General features: G+C 40.5%; 1 protein-coding gene across 1 annotated transcript in view; it reads left to right on the top strand.

The window, feature by feature from the left end:
- Positions 1-18,909, top strand: part of Nsd1 (nuclear receptor binding SET domain protein 1) — a 106,047-nt gene that overhangs the window by 62,384 nt on the left and 24,754 nt on the right. The window contains 4 exon segments of the mRNA XM_032884593.1: positions 587-662; positions 6,867-6,988; positions 7,874-8,017; positions 12,764-12,887. Coding sequence (XP_032740484.1) covers positions 587-662; positions 6,867-6,988; positions 7,874-8,017; positions 12,764-12,887 — 466 coding nt within the window.

Genomic DNA, 18,909 nt, shown 5'->3' on the forward strand with positions numbered 1-18,909 from the left:
CCCTTATCCCACCTAAAGAGCCCCTTTCTCCTTACAAATAGAGTCCCCAACTCCATTTTTGGGGTTTCATAGTAACTTGACTGTTACATGATTTAGAATTGTTTACTGTCCATTGTCCACTGCACACTGAGTGAGTTCTGTCCAGTGTAGTTTTCATTCAAACAGTACAGATAGTAAAGCTAGAACATAGAGGACAGGACCCCTGTGTAATAATGACATGGGTATTGATCAGACAGCTCTCATTTGTTTTTTATTTGCATCCAACTGTATCTATGTGCATTACATTTCAAATGCCTTGAATTCCTGATGCATCAGCACAGCCAGTGTAGTCCTTGGGTTTTTGGTGGTTGTTGTTATTTGTTTGTTTGTTTCTTGTGTTTTTAGACAAGGTCTTGTTATCCAGTGTCCAACTATAACTTGTGCTCTTCCTGCTCCAGCGCCCCAAGTGCATAAATTGTACTGATATGTTACCTAGGTCAAGTTAACCTAGGATTTCTTGCTGCGCCAGTAAATTTTGGCAGGAAAGGTTTTACAGAACTGGTTTTCTGTACCTCAGTAACTCCTATTACTTTCCTTTTCCTTACAGTGCTGTGAGTCTGGTCACTTGGAGAATGGCGTTGGCGACTCACGTGCTACACCTCATTTGAAGGAGTTTGGTGGAGGTGAGTATTGTTGATGCTGAGAAAATGTAAAGCAGACATAAATGTAAAGCGTTTTATTGACTAGAAAGTAACTTCATGTAGAAAGTCATGACCAGTACAATTATAGTTTTCAGACTTTGACCACAATATACTTTTTAAAACCCATAGGAATCTATAGCTATTTTTAAGTCTTATGCTGTTACTAGTTAAATGGAATTAAAAAAAAATTTTTTTTTTTAATTAAGAGCTATTTGGACGACTTGTGAAATCAGTTCCTTTTTAATTTTTTAAGTAGTCTTAATTCTCCAAATTCTACCATTAATTTCATAGCATAGATCCCATTTTGATTGCTTTGTTAGAAAATGTCCAGTGTAGTTTGAGAGAAAAATCACAAACCATCTGACTTGTCCTTCAGCACAAAACAACAAACCAGATGTTCCCCCCCTCCCTTCCTAGGTCTGTGAACTTCCTAGGCCCTGGGCTTCTGATTACCTTTATTATACCAATTTTTAATTCCCTTCATTGGAGCAGGCCTCAAATCCATTCAGAAAGTAGTTGGCTGCTGTGCTGTTGGCCGTCGTGCGGCCGGTCACCAGTGGCACATCTTGCCTAGCAGGTTTTGTCGCTTGCCTAGCACTGTACTTGGGACCGTTGAGCACCATGAAAGCTGGCTAGCATGGAGTGAGCTTCCTATCCTGTTCCAGTTTGAATTCTCCCTTTCATAATCTATATTCGAGATGCTTTTTTTTTAAAGGTAAAGTCTCACACCGTGGCCATGACTAGCTTTGAACTTACTTTGTAGACCAGACTGACCACATGTTATAGTTTCTTTTTAGTTTCTTTTTTTTTTTTTTTTTTTCCAGAATGTAGCTGTTCCCGGCTTGTTTGTCTGCTTGCTTTTTTTTTTTTTTTTTTTTTTTTTTGAGACAGGGTCTCTTTGTATAGCCCTCAATGTCCTGAGACATCAGCTAGTAGATTAGCTGACTTCTACCTTCACAGAGTCCTGCCTGCCTGTCTCCAAATGTGGAATTAAAGGCAGAGACCTCTTATCCCAGTCCCTGTAGTGACTCTTAAGGGCTTGTTCTTTTATTTGAAATTTCACAAACTGTGTCCTGACTTGAACTGTCACATAAATTTGAGCGTATGGCATCCGATGTGATCTGCTGACAATGTCTCAGATGTATATTTCTGGAGCCATGATTATCTGATTGTTATGTATGCTAGGAAAATGCTGGTTGATTTTAGTCAGGCAATTAGAATCCAGTCCATCAGTTTGCTTGCTTGTAAAAGAAATGACCTGGAGATAATGTCAGCTCTTTTCCTATACTGTTGTGTAGCTTGTGAATTTCATCTGTTTGGGTCAGCTCATAAGAATGGTGTATGTATAGCTAGTTGGGTAGCACACTGTGGCCCCGTTATGTGGTAAGCTGGAGCTGGTGTATCGTGCATTCCAGGCCAGCCAGAGCTACATGACAAAACCCTCTGTAACAAAAGAACACAAACCGAAAATGTCTTTTCTTGAGTATAGGTTCTAGACACTAAGTCATAGTACAGTAACTGCCCAGCATGCGTGAGACCTGAGTTCCCTCCTCAGCAACTCCAAGAGAAAAGGAAGCTGTCTTATGTTGTGTCTTGGTCTTGGACTGTTACCTACTCTAATAGCTTCTCATCTCCATAAAGCACTCAGAAGCAGTGGCACTGGTAGTGTCTCATTAACTAACTCACATAAATGTCTTGGACCTTTCTATTTTTCTAAAGATTCATCCCTGCAAACTGCTTTTAGTACTTTAGAATTGACACAGATTTGCTTATAATCAAGAGCACGCAAAGATTAAGCACAAAGACCTAGTGTGGTATCACAAGCATTTAATCCCAGCACTTGGGAGGCAGCACAGAGTCTGAGGCTAGCCTGGTTTACGTGGTGAGTTCCCGGTCAAGGCTGTATAAGAAGATAAAAAGTAAAAAACAAAAAAATAGCACCAAGAATGTTAAGCAGAAATGATAAGATGAAATCTAGCAGTCTCCAGCTGCCTGCAACTAGTGCTAACCATTTGAGATTAACTGAAAGCCAGACTGGAATCCCTATTGTGCACAGTCGATCTGCACCATGTACAAGCTGTACAGTGAAGGTTCGTTAGAAGAGGGTCTCACTGTAGCTTTGGCCGGCCTCAAGCTCAACGGAAATCCACCTGTCTCTGCCTCCCAAATGCTGGAATTAAAGGTGTGTGCCACCTTGCCTAGCTAGTTAAGTGTTCTTTTCTGATAGTGTACACCCATTTGAGTTAAACCCACCGTATTTTCTACTATGTAATGTGATTCTTACTCATTCCTTTGAAGTATAAAGTGTTTTAACTGAATTAAAGTTGCAGATCAGGGGCAGGAAAGATTTCTTTAATGGCACTAGAATGCATGAAGCCAATGACGTCAACAAAGAAATCCATTGATTCCTGAGAGCATTCATTGTCTGAGGACCTTCCTGATTAGGCAGGCTAAGGCTACCTCTTAAATCCCATTACAAATAGGCTTTGTCATGTTGTCTTTCGTTAAGAACAGACCTGTGCTCTGTAAATTCCAGTCATTATAAGGTAGTAGCCTTAAGGTTACAGACAGAGTTGAGCTGGCAGAGTGCATACCCAACCGCATGAAGTACTGCGTGCTCCACTGTCAGTACCACATAGACAAGATGTAATGTCACGTGCCTGTGACCTCAGCATTCTGAAGATTCAGCAGAGTGACTGCCATTAGTTGGATGTCAGCCTGAGCCATGTTGTAAGACCTTGCTCTAGAGCACCAGGAAAAAAATCCTTCTAATGATACAAGGATAAGGATTGTAACTGTGCAGATTATAGCAGAAGAAAATGAAAGAACCTGAAATAGTTGAAACCTGTGTGGCTGAGGAAATAGAATCCTGTATAGCAGCTCATTTAAAGTACCGTTGGTCAAAAAAAGCTGGGACATAATCCCAAGTACATTTATATAACTATATAATAGAATCCTTGTTCAGATGGTTTTTAAAGTATTTATAGTTCTGGGTCAAAGCACTGTACAGTTGGGGGAGTGTTCTAGCAGTGGACATGGACTAGAGAGGTAGTAACTGAGCAGCTAAGAGGACTGACCTCTGCTCCGTTAGATCCCATGCCACATAGGCCGGCTTCCCAACACCTTCAGCTCTAGCTCCAAGAGATCTGACAGCTCCGTCTGCCTTCAGTGAGCATCTGTACTCAAGAGTAAAAGAGCACATGTGGTGGTGCACACTCTCCTGCTCTTGGAACTCTGTGAATTCAAAGCCAGCCTGGTCTACGGAGCGAGTTGTAGGCCAACCAAGGACATATGAGGCCCTGTCTCAAAAAATAAAATGAAATAGGAAAATAGAACCAGGGAGATGTCTCTGAGAAAGCCTAGAGCAGGGGTACTTCCTCAGTAAGGAAGGCTTACTAAGTTTAAGACGTTGTTGCCTAAGACAGCCAATTACAGGAAAAATTTTAGTGTTTGTATCACCATTATTAAATAGTAAACCATTTAGTATACATCAGACATAGACAAGGGTTTTGTTTTGTTTGTTTGTTTGTTTTTGTCTTTATTTTTTGCGCTGATGGAAATAACTAAGCATGTTACCATTCCTTCAAAGTGACATGCAAAATGGTACAGAAAACAACTGTAGTGGGCTGGGGAGATGACTCAGTGGTTAAGAGCACTGGCTGCTCCCCCCAGAGAATCTGGGTTCAATTCCCAGTACTTATATGGCAGCTCATAACTGTCTGTAACTCCAGTTCCAGGGGATCTGACACCCTCACACAGACATACATGCCGTCAAAATACCAATGCACATAAAAACAAAACAAACAAGGAACGGTGCTAGTAAATTTAAGCAGTAACTCCCAATTACTTGATGCCCTTAGGGTTTGTGGCCCCACAACAATATTAAGGGCTGTATATTGTAAGACCCAGCAAGCATTTGTTGAGTTTATGTTAGAAAAGTTAGAAAGCTAGTCATAAGTTGGAGATTTAGCTGATTTGGTAAGTATAGTAAAATATCTTATAATATTAATATATTTCCCTGCTGTTTCTGTAACTAAGAATTTAAGAAACTAGCATTTCTTTTTCTAGTTTTGCCAGATGAGATTTTCTATTCATTGTACAGTGTTGAGTGATAATCCCAAATTCAGCCACAAAATGTAGGAACATCTCTTCCTACCCCCATGAGTCAATTCTTACTGTTTCCACCTTAATTCTTTTTTGCTTTCCTTATGACAAAGTCAGGGCTTGTCTGGAACTTCCTATGTAACATCCTCCTTCTTTAAGCTTCTTTGAATACTTGGGGTTCTATGTGTAAACCACCAGTCCTGCCCCCTGTCTTCATTTGCTCAGATATCAAACGCATGCATACCACCATGCCAAGCATCTTTTGCATGGGTTCTGAGAATTGAACTCAGATCCTCATGCATGAACATTTTATGACTGAGCTCTTTCCCCAGGACCCATCTTCGTTCTTAACATGCAGTGATAGAAGTTATTTTCTATAGTCTAGATCCTAGGGAACAGGATTTTTCCTACATGGTAAGTGCATCTTTTTGTGTGTCTTGTCATATAGTGCAATTACTCTAAATTAAAGTTTTTTTTTTTATTTATTTTTAAGATTTATTTATTTTATTTATGTGAGTACACTGTCTTCAGACACACCAGAAGAGGACATCAGATCTCATTACAGATGGTTGTGAGTCACCATGTGGTTGCTGGGAATTGAACTCAATACCTCTGGAAGAGCAGTCAGTGGTCTTAACCATTGAGCTCTCTCCAGCCCCTGAAAGTTTTATTTTTATTTTGTATGTATGATTATTTTGCCTTCATTTTTATATGTGCATCATGTTCTCTTTGTCATACAATTTTTGAGACAAGGGTTCCTCTTTGTAGACTTGTCTATCCTTGTAGTCAGTTTACCTGCCTCTGCCTCCATCGTGCTAGGATTAAAGGTGTGCACCACCATGCTTAAACCTTTTTTCCCCCTAAAAGTAATCTTACATAACCCAGGCTAGCCTCAGTCTTCCTAAGTAGGATTCCTAATTCTCTCCCTTCTACTTCCCATGTGGTAGGATTTTATAACTATGCCACCATGCCTTGACGTAAATTGCTTTAGTTTATACCTACTAACACAGCATTTGCAAGCGTGCAGCTCAGGACTACTAGTTGATTCTGTCTGTTCATGATGTTGACTTAAAAGGCTAATATGTCCTTATCAGCGAGTTATCTCTCTGCCCCTATTTTGTTTCATAGTCTATACTTTTGCTGTTTAATTTATGTGAAGTCCTGCTACTTTCCCCTACTACTTTTTTTACCCTACAGAAAACCTTTGAAACAGGATAATGTACTAAAAACCAATTTTAATTGAAATATTTTTAGCATGAAGGATTATTTAAAATACAGCAGCAACATTTTATAGAGTTTAAGAAAGTCCCTCTAGTCCGGAAAGGTGGCTCAGTGGTTAAGAGTTCTTGCTGCTCTGATACAAGATGATCTAGGATCGGTTCCTAGAACCTATTTAAAGCCATTTAGAACTACCTATAATTCCAGCTCCAGGGAAATTCAATACTGTTTTCTGGCTTCCCAGAGCACTGCATAAGCACATTATACAATTAAAATTTTTAAAAGTTATATTTATGTTTTATTGATATTTCTTCCTTTCTAGAACTTTTTTTTAAGTAATTAAGTTGCAATTAAACCATAATTATGATTCTTTAAAAAAACAAACCTAGCTTTTAGCTTTATGTGTTGGATAGTGGTTTTCTTTTTTTTTTTTTTTTTTTGGTTTTCTAATAAGATAGAAACTTACTAATGATTAAGAGTATCATGTGCACTCCATCCCAGAAGTGTGGAAAGTGTGTCTCTGTGAGTCCAAGGCAGGCTGGTCTACAACCAGCAAGGACTGGGTCTCAAAGGAAAAGAAAAAATGCTTATCTGTTTAAATAGTATAGATATTTCAGTTATAAATACATTTTAAAGTTGGGTTTTACTTTAATCTGTAATTTTTTTTTTTTTTTTTTTTTTGGTTCTTTTTTTCGGAGCTGGGGACCGAACCCAGGGCCTTGCGCTTCCTAGGTAAGCGCTCTACCACTGAGCTAAATCCCCAGCCCCAATCTGTAATTTTTTTAAGGATCCATAATTGAAGGATAAATGCTGTGGGACATGTAATTGATTAGCTGTGAGGTAACATCTGTTTTCCTGTTACAGGCACTACCAGGATATTTGATAAGCCAAGGAAACGAAAACGGCAAAGGCATGGCACAACCAGAGTGCACTACAAAAGAGTGAAGAAGGAGGACTCGGCAAGAGAGACGCCCAGCTCAGCAGAGGTACCACTCAGTTCTCACCCTTGACCTAGAGAGAATCAGCTTCCCACACTAGAAGTCCCCTCCCCTCTCCCGGGGATCTAAAAATAGTGTTCTATTGAGATGATTAATTAGGTATAAGGTATAAGCCCACTACTAGTAAAATCCATAATGCAGCTGTGCATATAGCCATTTGAAAGGAGGTATCCTGTGCTCTTGATAGCAGGGGCAGTATATGCAGCTGTTGCCTCCACAAATAAAGCTGCTCTAAACCAGAGAGTGTCAGCTAGGCAACCAACCACCCGAGTGAACTGGGCAGTAAACTGGGCAGTGCCCTGTTACAGCTAACAGGACAGCCTACATGCTCATTTCTTGGCCAGCAGTTGCTTACTTTGCATGTTTATGAACATCAGCTTTCGAGAACACTGACGACAAGTGTCTCCAGAGCATCAGTGCAGTCACTGGTGCTCTCGAGCTTTTGAATTCAGGGTGAAGTAGAATTAGAACCAGGGAGTGAGCATCCCAGATGTTGATGCAGAGTGTTTTCTTTCTAATTTGACTAGAATGCCCAAGGGGCATTTCCTAGGAAACACGGATCGTGGCAGGGAAAATAAGTAATCAAATAAACTTAAGAATGTTTTCTCTCCCTTAGTGAAACCTTTAAATGGAACAGCTCAAAAAAGTTCCAGTGGAAAAGCCTCAGAGCAGTTAGTGGCAGGGCATGAGGCGCCCACTACCCGCCCAATCACAGCAGGGTTAGAACTAACATTGCATGCAGTCCGCCCGCGTGATTGGCTGAACATCTGTAAGTGCTTAATGGCTAGACATATAGCAGCCCAGAGGGAGGAGGGGGTCAGATGGAGGAGACATCAATAATACAGATGTGGGACGTTACTTTTTCTCTGCAAGGGAGAACTGATGATTCACAGGACTGCTGCCAGCCCCAAGGAGATTCTCGAAGAGGGCATAGAACATGATCCTGGGATGTCTGCATCCAAAAGACTGCAGGGTGAACGAGGGGGAGGAGCAGCACTCAAGGAGAACGTCTGTCAGGTTGGAGATGTTTGCCTTGTTTTTTGTTGCATGTGTACTTATTTGAGAAATCCCCTTAATCTCTCTTAAAGACCATATCTTGGTTAGAGAAAATGCTCGTGCATGATTCCTGCGGAGCACCTAAAGGCCATAACTCTTGTCTCTTTTGAAAAGCAAAGAAAAGGAATTACTTGAGTATTGGGTACAGTCTGTCCTTGTGGCCCATAAGTATATTCCCCTGAAGCAGAGCAAGGTATATAAATAATTTTCTTGTCATCTTGTGATCTCCTCCTCCTTTTTGTTTGTTTGTTTGTTTGGGTTTTAGTTTTTGAGAGTCTCACATAGCCTAGGCTGACCCTGTACTCTGTGTCCTTCTGCCTCTACCTCCCAAGTACTGGGATTGTAGATAACTATATCCCCCCACGCTCATCCTTTAATTAGGAATGTTTCTTGTGTTGGTACATTTTCAAATGTTTTCTTTTACTAGCTGGATATTTATACACTATTCACTATTTTACTAAAGTAAAAGTCTTTTACTTTATAAGCATTACATCATTCATTCTAATCTTTTATGGCAGAGGTTTCAAATTCAGTTCCGCATATGCGTAAACTGAATTACACAGTAGATTAAATAGGTTACATGTGGTCTGAGTGCATCCTGGATTCAAAACCAATTGCTCTGAACCCCGTTATGCTATATTTCCTCTATGGCTCTGTGAGATCCTAATTTCTTGATTTATCGATTTAAATTCTTAAAATCTGACATTGTGAAAACCTGATAGGTGGATGTTCAGGTGCAAGTGGGCAGCTTTGACAGGAGATCCTAGGTGACCTGACACTTTTTGTTTGACACGACCTGCCATTTAGCCCACAATTTTGATCCCTTGGCCCAGCTACATTGACCATGACCATCCAGAGGAGTTGTTGTCTTTCATTTCTTCACTTCTCCGCACTACTGAGATGCTCTTGCATGAGAGCATCCTGGACGCTCCGCTTTGTGTGGGGGGTCCACTTCCCCACTTCCTTTGCTGCCATATTTACTTGTTGTGGTTTTGGTTTTTTGGTTTTTTTGGTTTTTTTTTAATTTTAAGGATCAAACACACACACACACACACACACACACACACACACACACACGTTGCTCTCTTCAAACACACCAGAAGAGGGCATCAGATCCCATTACAGATGGTTGTAAGCCACCATGTGGTTGCTGGGAATTAAACTGGGGTCCTCGGGAAGAGCAGTCAGTGCTCTTAACCACAGAGCCATCTCTCCAGCCCACTTGTTCTTGTTTTTTAATCACAGGATCTCACTATGCAGCCTTGGGTGGCCTAGAGTTTGTTGTGTTGACCAGCCTGGCCTCAAACTCAGATCTGCCTACTTTGGTATTCACCATGCCTGGACCCTGCTGTTTTTAACTAAAAAGTAAACCCAGACCCATACTGTGTTGCTGAGAGAGAGAGAATTTTATTCCATTGTCTTTGTAAATTCATTTTCCCTACAGTAAGATGTTTACCTGAACCAGGCAGAGTGTTGCATGCCTTTAATCCCAGCACTATGGAGGCAAAGGCAGTCAAAGGTCTGTAGTAAGTTCAAGGCTAACCTGGTATCCATAGTCAGTTCCAGTACAGCCAGTGCTACATAGTGAAACCCTATCTTGAAAAAAAAAAAAAAGAATGTTTTCCATATTTGGACTACCTCCCAAATGCTGTATTAATCCCGAAAAGCAGTTATTGCATTCAATTAGTTATTGATAAGACAAGTCAGAGTGTAAATACATTTACAATATTTGTCAATCAATGTGGTACCTACATTTTGTAGAAGCACTCAAAACTCAGAGCTAGGTAAGTCTTTGAGTTTAAAGTCAGCATAGCAAATTGCAAGCCATTAATGGCTATTCAGTGAGACCTCCCTTTAAAGAAAATTCAAGCTGGGTATGGTGGCACACATCTGTAATTCCTGTACTTGGGAGGTACAGGCACAAGGAGTGGGCACTAAGGTAGCCCTGTGGTCCAGGCTTCCTGGACTATGTGATGTAAGTGCATTTGTTGTCTTGATATGTAGCACCACTTTCTCAAGCGTACAGTTCAAAGGTTAAATTATGTGGCCATCCCAGCTAAGGGATTAGAGCAAACCATGTAGTTAATTTGAAAAATACTCCGTTTATGCTGTAATTAACATTTTTATATTTTAAACTGAGTGTGAATTTGCTTATTATATAAAAACTGTCATTGACCCTAAATATATAAATCCGAGACTTTTTTAGCTTTTATTTGGGAGCAATAGCTAATAGGAGAGTCAAGTATTTGAGAATAATTTCTACTACATTAATGTCCTAAGTTTTGTTATCTTTCTCACTAACATTTTCGTACTTGTTTGTTTAGCTCCCCTCCCCCATCCCCGGAACTATGTTTCTCCTTGTATATCCCTGGCTGCCCTAGAACTTTGCAGAACAGGCTAGCTTCAAACCCACAAGTCCCCCTGTGTGCCACTGTGTCTGCTGCTTCTCTGTTCTTGAGCCCCTTCCTTCTCATCCCTCTCATTGAAAACCAATGACAGATCTGGGTTTGGGTGGACTCATCTACTTATAAAGATGAAAGTGTTTTTGGGAATTTCATCATAGTGTCTGTGATATGTATATAGCAGTTGATCACGAAGTCTGTACTAAACACCCACAGACTTATTTGGAGGGGAACACATATTCTATGTGTAGGTGTTTGTATTTTGTGATTGTGTTTGTGTGTATGTATGTGTACATATATATAATGTGTATGTGTGCCTATGCATGGTGGAGGCCAGAAGTCCAAAGTAGGGTGTCATTCTTCTAGAGCTGCCCACTTCCTTTCTTTTTTGAGACAAAGTCTGACTACCCCTGGCTGGCCTCAAATTTAATTTATATACCAGAGATCTTGCCTCTGCCTCCTGGGTGCTAGGATAAAGCTGTGCACACTTGTGCTATGCCTAGCCATGTCCATCTTGATTTTTCAGGCATCTTCCACTGGGATCCAGCACTTGTGTTTAGGTAGGCTGACTGGCCAGCAAGATCCAGGCAGGAATCTGTCCATCTGTTGAGGTCTGGGTTTACAAGTGTGTGCCAGCTTTTTGTGTGGGTTTGGGGATTGCACTTAGTTCCTCGTGCTTTTCTAACTGAATTGTGTATTTGGCCTCCTACAGACTTGGTGGTGGTGGTAGTGATGATGGTAGTGGTGATGGTGGTAATGGTAGTTTCTTGAACAACTATTTAGCAACTATTTACCAGCATGTATATTACTTAAATATGTTATAGCTTAAATGTGCTTTAAATTATACAGGATGATTGCACACACACACACACACACACACACACACACACACACACAATGCATTCTCTATGAAAGACTTGTGTATTATGAGGGTGCCTTAGTTGATAGTATAAGGTTTATTTTTTGTTTTAGTATTTCATTGGTAATCACCGTGTGGATACAAATGGGGTAAAAAGTAACAAACGTTGGGAATTTCCAAGGTTTTCCTAATGAGAGATTGATTTCATAAGGCTCTTCCTCCCTTCAGTGACACCATGCCCTCTGTGAGATTGTCTGAGTTGGCAATGTGACCTTTCCCTTGCCTTGCTCCCAAAGCTTTATGTTTGGTTTTCAATGAGAGGGATGAAAAGGAAGGGCTCAAGGGGGGGTGGTGGTGGTGGGGGTGGGGGTGGTGGTGGTGGTGGTGGTGGTGGTGGTGGTGGTGGTGGTGGTGGTGGTGGTGGTTTAATGAAGTAATTCGAGATAACATCTCAGAGTGCTTTTGATACTGTTAGGATTCAAATCCAGCTGATAATTACCTCCTGAACAGCTTTCTGATTTATTTTCTACCAACAAGCTGTAGGAATCCCCTTAAAAATGAACGCCTAAGGTCAGCCTTTAATAAAAGTCCCCAGTGGTACATCTTTGCAATTAGAATAAATCTGAAATTATGGCCCCTTGTGCTTTTTTAGAAATGTCATTTCCTGCCAGATATGACCTGTTTTCACTTTAGTAAAGTCACAATGGCTTTCTTTGGTTTCAGACACATTTTCCTACCTGTGGTCTTTGTGCTTGCTACCTCCCCTCTCTCTTTACACACCTGACCTGAACGAACATTCAGAGCCTGATCTGGGAGGTCATCTTTCACCAATAAAGCGCAGTTGGCTGACTACCATTAGCTTATCACTGTCCTGTCTTATCATTAGTGTCAGTTATCAACACAGCAGGATTTGGAATCACCTCCAGGCACACCTGTGAGAAATTATTTATTCTTTGGTCTTGGTGATAAAGGGATAATCTTGATTAGATTAATTAAAGTAGGGAAATTTGCTCACCATGGATGGTGCCATTTCATTGGTTGAAATTCTAGACTGAGTTGTTTTCTGATTCCTGACCATGGATGATGTGTGACCAACTGCATCCAGCTCCTTCCACCCTGACCTCCCCTCTGTAGTAGAGCATATCCTAAAACTGTGGGCCCAGATAAACCCTTCACTGCTTAAATCACAGCACAGGAACAGGACTAAAACAGTTTGTTTTTGTTTTTGTTTTTTTTCTTTTTTCAGTCAATTGTATCTTCTCTCTCTGTAAAAAGCAGAGATCTTCTTGTGCCTTCCACACGGGAGGTAATTGTTAATGTTAGCTGAATAAATGATGAGATTTCACAGGTTTTGGAAAGATAACTCTTAACTTTTGATCTCATGCAGACTCTTCATTTGGGGATTTTCTGGAGTCTTTCTACAGAAACGTTTCTTTTCCTTAACAGAACTGTGAGAAACTGGGTGAGCTGCTGTTGTGTGAGGCTCAGTGCTGTGGGGCTTTCCACCTGGAGTGCCTTGGCCTGGCCGAGATGCCTCGAGGGAAATTCATCTGCAACGAGTGTCGCACAGGTAAAGTAGATAGTCTACCTCCTAACAATTGGAATTTTAAGGTTTTTAGGAGAAAGATATATTGAAGATACCATTTCTGACAGCAGTGAGCTTTTTGCATGTGTAGATGTGGGAATTAGGAGATTCCCAACCCTCAGAAAATGTTACATGACTAGTAGTAGAATGGTCTCAGGTAGTTCAAAGAAATTTATTGGATGTGTATTATTGGGTATTTAAATTACACTGTTATCAGTAATAAGGCAATAACAGAAATGAAAATATTAATTGTGGCAGATTGGGCTTGGTGGTACATGTTTATAAACCCAACAGTTGGAAGGTAGCACACAGTTGAGAGTTTGAGGACAACCTGACCTGCAAATCAAGTTGTAGGCCAGCACTAGCTGTACATGAAGACTGTTCAAAGCAAACTAACTATAACTGGCTAGGAAAGGGGTTTCAGTCTGGAAGAGTTTGGACAGTGAATGTGATGGAGAACCACCAAGATGTGTGGTCAGCAGAGACAGGTGCGACAGGACACCGAGAGTGATTTGTTGTAAAAGGAGGCCTTTTTATTTTGCATGGGTTGGGGATGTTTGGCTAACAATAAAGAGCACCCCCACACCAGGCTGAAGTATAAATCTGTCATCTTTTTGACAATGGGATTGAGACAGTAGCTGAAGTAGATACTTGAGAGTGAAGGAGGAAATCATTTGAGTGTAAATAAAGACTTTGTAAAGGAGCAAGCAAGATGGCTCTGTGGGTAAAAGCACTTGACTCCAAACTCTCATTAGGTTTCAGGGACCCACATATTGGAAGAAGAAAACTGACTTCTACAGATATGCCATTTCATGCATTCTCCCCCTCCCCCCTCTCTCTCCCTCCTTCCCTCCCTCCCTCCTTCGCTCCTTCTCTCTCTCTCTCTCCCTCTCACAGACAGAGGGAGGGAGGGAGGGAGAGAGAGACAGAGACAGAGACAGAGACAGAGACAGAGAGAATGTTAAAAGTAAAACCTTAGAGAATGGCATTACCCTAATCTTAGAAAAGACTTAATGTGTTTTGTGCCAATAATTCATATTTGCCTTGTTATCTTCATGTTTGAAAATATGATCTCTGAATAAACTGACCTCAAGGTAAATCTGTTCCTGTTTTATTTTGAAAATACAAATTTTTAAAAATTTAAATGAGGGAGGGAGAGTTGCATATAAATTAAATAATATGCAGTCATTTCTGTGTGGCTCAAATGTGATAATGGCTTTGAGATTGATCTGTGTTAAATAGTGTATCAGGAGAGCATCTCCCTTCCCTTCTTCTCATCCTTCTCCCCGCTCCACCCTGTTACTTACACCATAGCCCTAACTTTCCTTCCCCTCCTGGCACCTTCCTGCCCTGGCCTCCTGAGTGTTGATCCTGGTAGTAAGAACTACCATTTCTGTCCAGCTGTTCTACAATACCTTAGGTGTAATATAGATAGCATACAGTGTGGTAGCACATGCTATAATCAGGATGTTTATGGGCTTACTGCCTGTATGGACTTGCATCTTGGGATCCTTTTTGGTTTTTTTGACACAGTTTCTCTTTATAACCCTGGAGTAGACCAGACTGGCCTCAAACTGAGAGCTGCCTGCCTTTGCCTCCTAACGGCTGAGATTAAAGGCATGGGCTAACATGCCCAGCAAGATCCTTTTTAATATGTCATGTCTATGAGTATAATTTTCACTGCTAGTCTTATTATTTTTATTTTGATGTTTATGTCTGATACCCGAGTAGGCCAAAAAGAAGATACCAGATCTACTGGAATAGGGACTTAAAGACAGTTTTGAGCATCATGTAGATGCTGAGAATTAAAATTGGCATCCTCTGGAAAGGTTACTGCTGTTCTTAACTGCTGAGCCATCTCTCAGATCCCATGAGACACTCTTTTTAAAAGGAGGGTGGAGTGTGTTGGGAATTGGTAAGATGTGTGGTAAATATAGGTACCTGTCACAGAGCCTCAAGACCTGGTGCACAGGACCCAGGTGATGGAAAGAAAGAGCTGACCTACAGGTTTTCCTCTGACCTCTACAAAACTGTGATGATGATGATGATGGTATTTGTGCAAGGTGAGGTAGAGCATTCTTAGAAAGAGGTGGGTGGGTGGCTCTTGAGTTTGAGGCCATCCTGGTCTACATAGCTAGTTCCGGGCTAATCAGAATCACATAGTGAGACGCCGTATCAAAAAGATGAAGTATACAATTTGATATGTTGTCATATTTGTATTTGTACATATATGCCTGAGAAATCATAATTCAGCATAATTACCAATTACCTGTATTGTTGCTAATATCATAGTTCATTATCCTAATCTCAGAAAAGACTCCCATTGTTGAATAGTGTTGAAGTGTAGGTATTTACTACTTTTGTTTATCTATTCATGTATTAATTAACACTTGGGTATTTATGGTTTGGGCCTTTAAAAATAAAATTTTATTTATTTTTAAAGATTTATTTATTATGTATACAGTAGTCTGCCTTCATGTATGCCTGTATACATTGAAAGAGGGCACCAGATCTCCTTATAGATAGATGGTTATGAGCCACCATGTGGTTGCTGGGAATTGAACTCAGGACCTTTGGGTAGAACAGCCAGTGATCTTAACCTCTGTGTGACTCACTCGAAACTGCCAAGAATTGGACCATTCTGTTTTCTCTTCTGTGGTGTCTTAGGATTCGATTCTTCATTAGTTGTCAGTATCTTCCATTTTATTGTGCTGATAGTGTATGGCAGAGTCTCCTGGTTTGACTTGTGCTTGTTAACGCTGGGCATCTTTTCTATGTGCCTGTTTCCCACCTTTGTTCAAGCCATTGAAGCAGTGAGGACAGGGTTTTCAAAATGTTCTCCCAGTTTGTGGCTTAACTTTTTATTCTGTTGTGATTTTAAACAGTCTCATGTAGCTTTAAATCCACTGTGGAGGTGAGGGTGACCTTAAACCTCTCGATCCTCCTGTGCGTGCTTTCCTGGTGTGTACCACCATACTTAGCTATGACTTACACATATTTTTATGAAAAAATTTAAATGTTTCTTATTTTAAATTTTAATCTTTTTTAAGATCCATGTGTATTTGTTTGTGATTATATGTCATGTCTATACAGATGCCCTCAGAGACCAGCAGCAAATGTCAGTCTCTGAATTGGTGATAGAGGCAGTTAGGAGCTAGCTGCTCAGTGTGGGTACTGAGAAAGAAGCCCATGTCCTTTGGAAGAGCAGCAGTTGCTTTTAACTACTGACCCTCACTCCAGCTCCTTGCTTCTATTTTAAAAATTATTAATTAATACATAATTAGTGTACATCTATGTGGGCTGCAGTGTGCTGGCTCCACCCGTTATCCTGGTGATCAGTTTAGGGTAATGAGCATTTCTATCCCTTTAAACATTCGTCATTTCTTTGTTGTAAGATCATTTGAGTGATTACCCTGCTGTGTAGCAGAGCATTTATTCTCTCCTAATTGTACCTTAATATTTTGTTAATTAACTTCATCCTAGTTTTCCAGATCTCTGTAAATGCTGGTAAATCCTCTACTTTTGTAGAAGTATTTTTTAAATTTTTACTTTCTATATTATTATGTACATTATATATATGAGGGAACCCTGATACCTGCTGTGGTGTGTGAATGTGGGTCTCAGGACAGTTTTGTCGAATCTGTGCATTCTGGGGAATCAGACTCAGCCCATTAGACTTACACAGCAAGCAGTGTTACTGACTGAACCACAGATAAATACCATTAAATATTAGAGCACAGAAAAAACTGAACCATGTTTCGCCACAGAAAAGCTTCAGATATTCAGAACCAGTGGGTGTGTTTATATCTTATAATCCCAGAACTTGGGGGACAGAACAGAAAGGATTGTCAGAAAAGTTTGAGACTGGCCTGGATACCTTGACTGAGATATACATTTAAATAATTAATCTAGAGAAAAACACTTGATCATTTAAGTTCCTGTGTGATGGTTGGACTTTCTGTTGTCGATTTGGTAGGATCTTACTGGGTAGCCTTGCCTGGCCTTAAACTCTGTAGACCAGGCTATGTTAGAATTCCTCATATCCTGCTGCTTCTGCCTCTCAAGTGCTAGGATTAGAGATGTACTGTTTAGTTTGAGTTTTGATTGTTTTGTTTTTGTGTGTGTGTGTGTGTGTGTGTGTTTCAAAACTAGGTCTCTCCTTAGCCAAGGCTGGCTTTGCTCTCATCAAGTAGCTCACGGTAACATTGAAGTACATGAAGTTCTCCCTCTACTCTAATGCTGAGGTTATAGGTATGAACATGAACTACCACGCCTGGCTGGGCTTAGCTGTTCTGGGTAAGGTTTAAAACCTCATTCCAGTGCTGGAGACATCTGTCTGGAATTCATGGTCAATCCTCAAATGTGTAGTAAGCTTGAGTGAGGCCTGACTAGATTATAATAAAACCCTGCCTCAAAAAAGACAAAACACACAAAAAACTGTAGGTAGGTAGGTAGGTAGGTAGGTAGGTAGTAGGTAGGTACATAGATACATAGACAGATCTCAAAACCAACTATGCAGGCAAAACAATCAGATACATTATCTCTTTTTCCATTGCCCTAAGCCAAGTATCAATAAAGTTGGAGTTAGCACGGCCTTGAAGCCTTGGTTGTGATGACAAATGCTAGCTAGCTCCCATTTTTTTCACTGTCCTTTTTGGTATTGTGTAAGTACTATTACTGTGTAAGTACTAATCTCATTTCAAGAAATACCCAAGTCCTTTGGTATGGATAAACCTCCAGAGAAGATAATATTGTAGAGGGTTTGTGGCAAGAGTAGAACAATTCTGAATTAATTACTCCGCGTCTTCTTAAATAAGTTGAATAAATTCTAAATTAGCAAACTCTGAATTTCATTGAGGTTGTTTCTCAGATTCTTAGGACCTAAAATTCAGAATTTACTATGTTAGAATATGATTTACCTATTTTATTTGTTCTCTATTGTTAGAGTCTCAGCCAAAATGTCCTTATTCAGACCTACATTGTATAGTATTTACTGTTGTGGTCTCTTCGCCCTTCTCATCCTGTTTCTCCTCTGGGTTTTTATCTCTTGTTTTTGAGTTGGAAGCTTACAGTGTAGTATAGGCTGACCTTGACTTCATCCCCTGTATGCTGCTCTATCAAGTGTATCAGTTTTCACAGTCTTTTGGCAGAGTCTTTGGATAGTGGTTGGTTTGTGGTCCAGGGTTGGTGCATAGGAGGCCAGCTCTACCACTAAGCTACGTCCATCTGCTTAGACATCATCTCAGGCTGGCTACAAAATTCTCAGTCCTCAAGGACTCATCTTCTTTGTTGGCATACACCAAACATGCACCATCATTCCTGGCTCAAGTTGTGTATTTGTGCATTTGTGACTATGTCATGTATGTGTAGATGCCCACAATGGCCAAATTGAATGTCACTCCCTATAGCTGGAGTTATAGGCAGTTGTAAACTGCTTGATGTAGATATGAAAACTAAGTTCAGGTCCCCTGGAGGTGCAGCAAGTGCCCTTACCCTCTGAGCCATCTCTAGCCCTCAAAGCTCAGGGTCTCTGGATGTACTATCATGTTACACATAAACAGGGACAGTTAACTCTGGCTGGCCTGTAACTTGCCATGTAGACCTACCTGGCTTCGAACTCCCTGGAATTGTAGTGACGGGTGGCCGTGAGATGCTGTATGAGCGCTGAGACCAAACCTGGGTCTTCTCATGTTTTTTCAACTAAGACATCTTCTGTGGATTTTGTAGTTTCTGTCTTCATATCTATGTGTATATTCTTTTTTTTTTTTTTTTTTTTTTACCCAACTGATAAGATATAATTGCCCACTTAAACATACAAAGCCCGGTACCATCCATCCCTTGAGAACATTAATAACAACCTGTAAATACACAGAGTAGAATCTTAACATCACCTGCCATGGCTTCTCACCCTCTCTCCTCTATGTGTATATTCTATTTTGAAGTAACTTGTGCATGTGATTTGAAGAAACTTTCATTTTCATTTTTCCAGAACTGGAACTTAAGATTC

This window comes from Rattus rattus, chromosome 14 (assembly GCF_011064425.1).
Source record: "Rattus rattus isolate New Zealand chromosome 14, Rrattus_CSIRO_v1, whole genome shotgun sequence".
In the NCBI taxonomy this organism is placed as follows: Eukaryota; Metazoa; Chordata; class Mammalia; order Rodentia; family Muridae; genus Rattus; species Rattus rattus.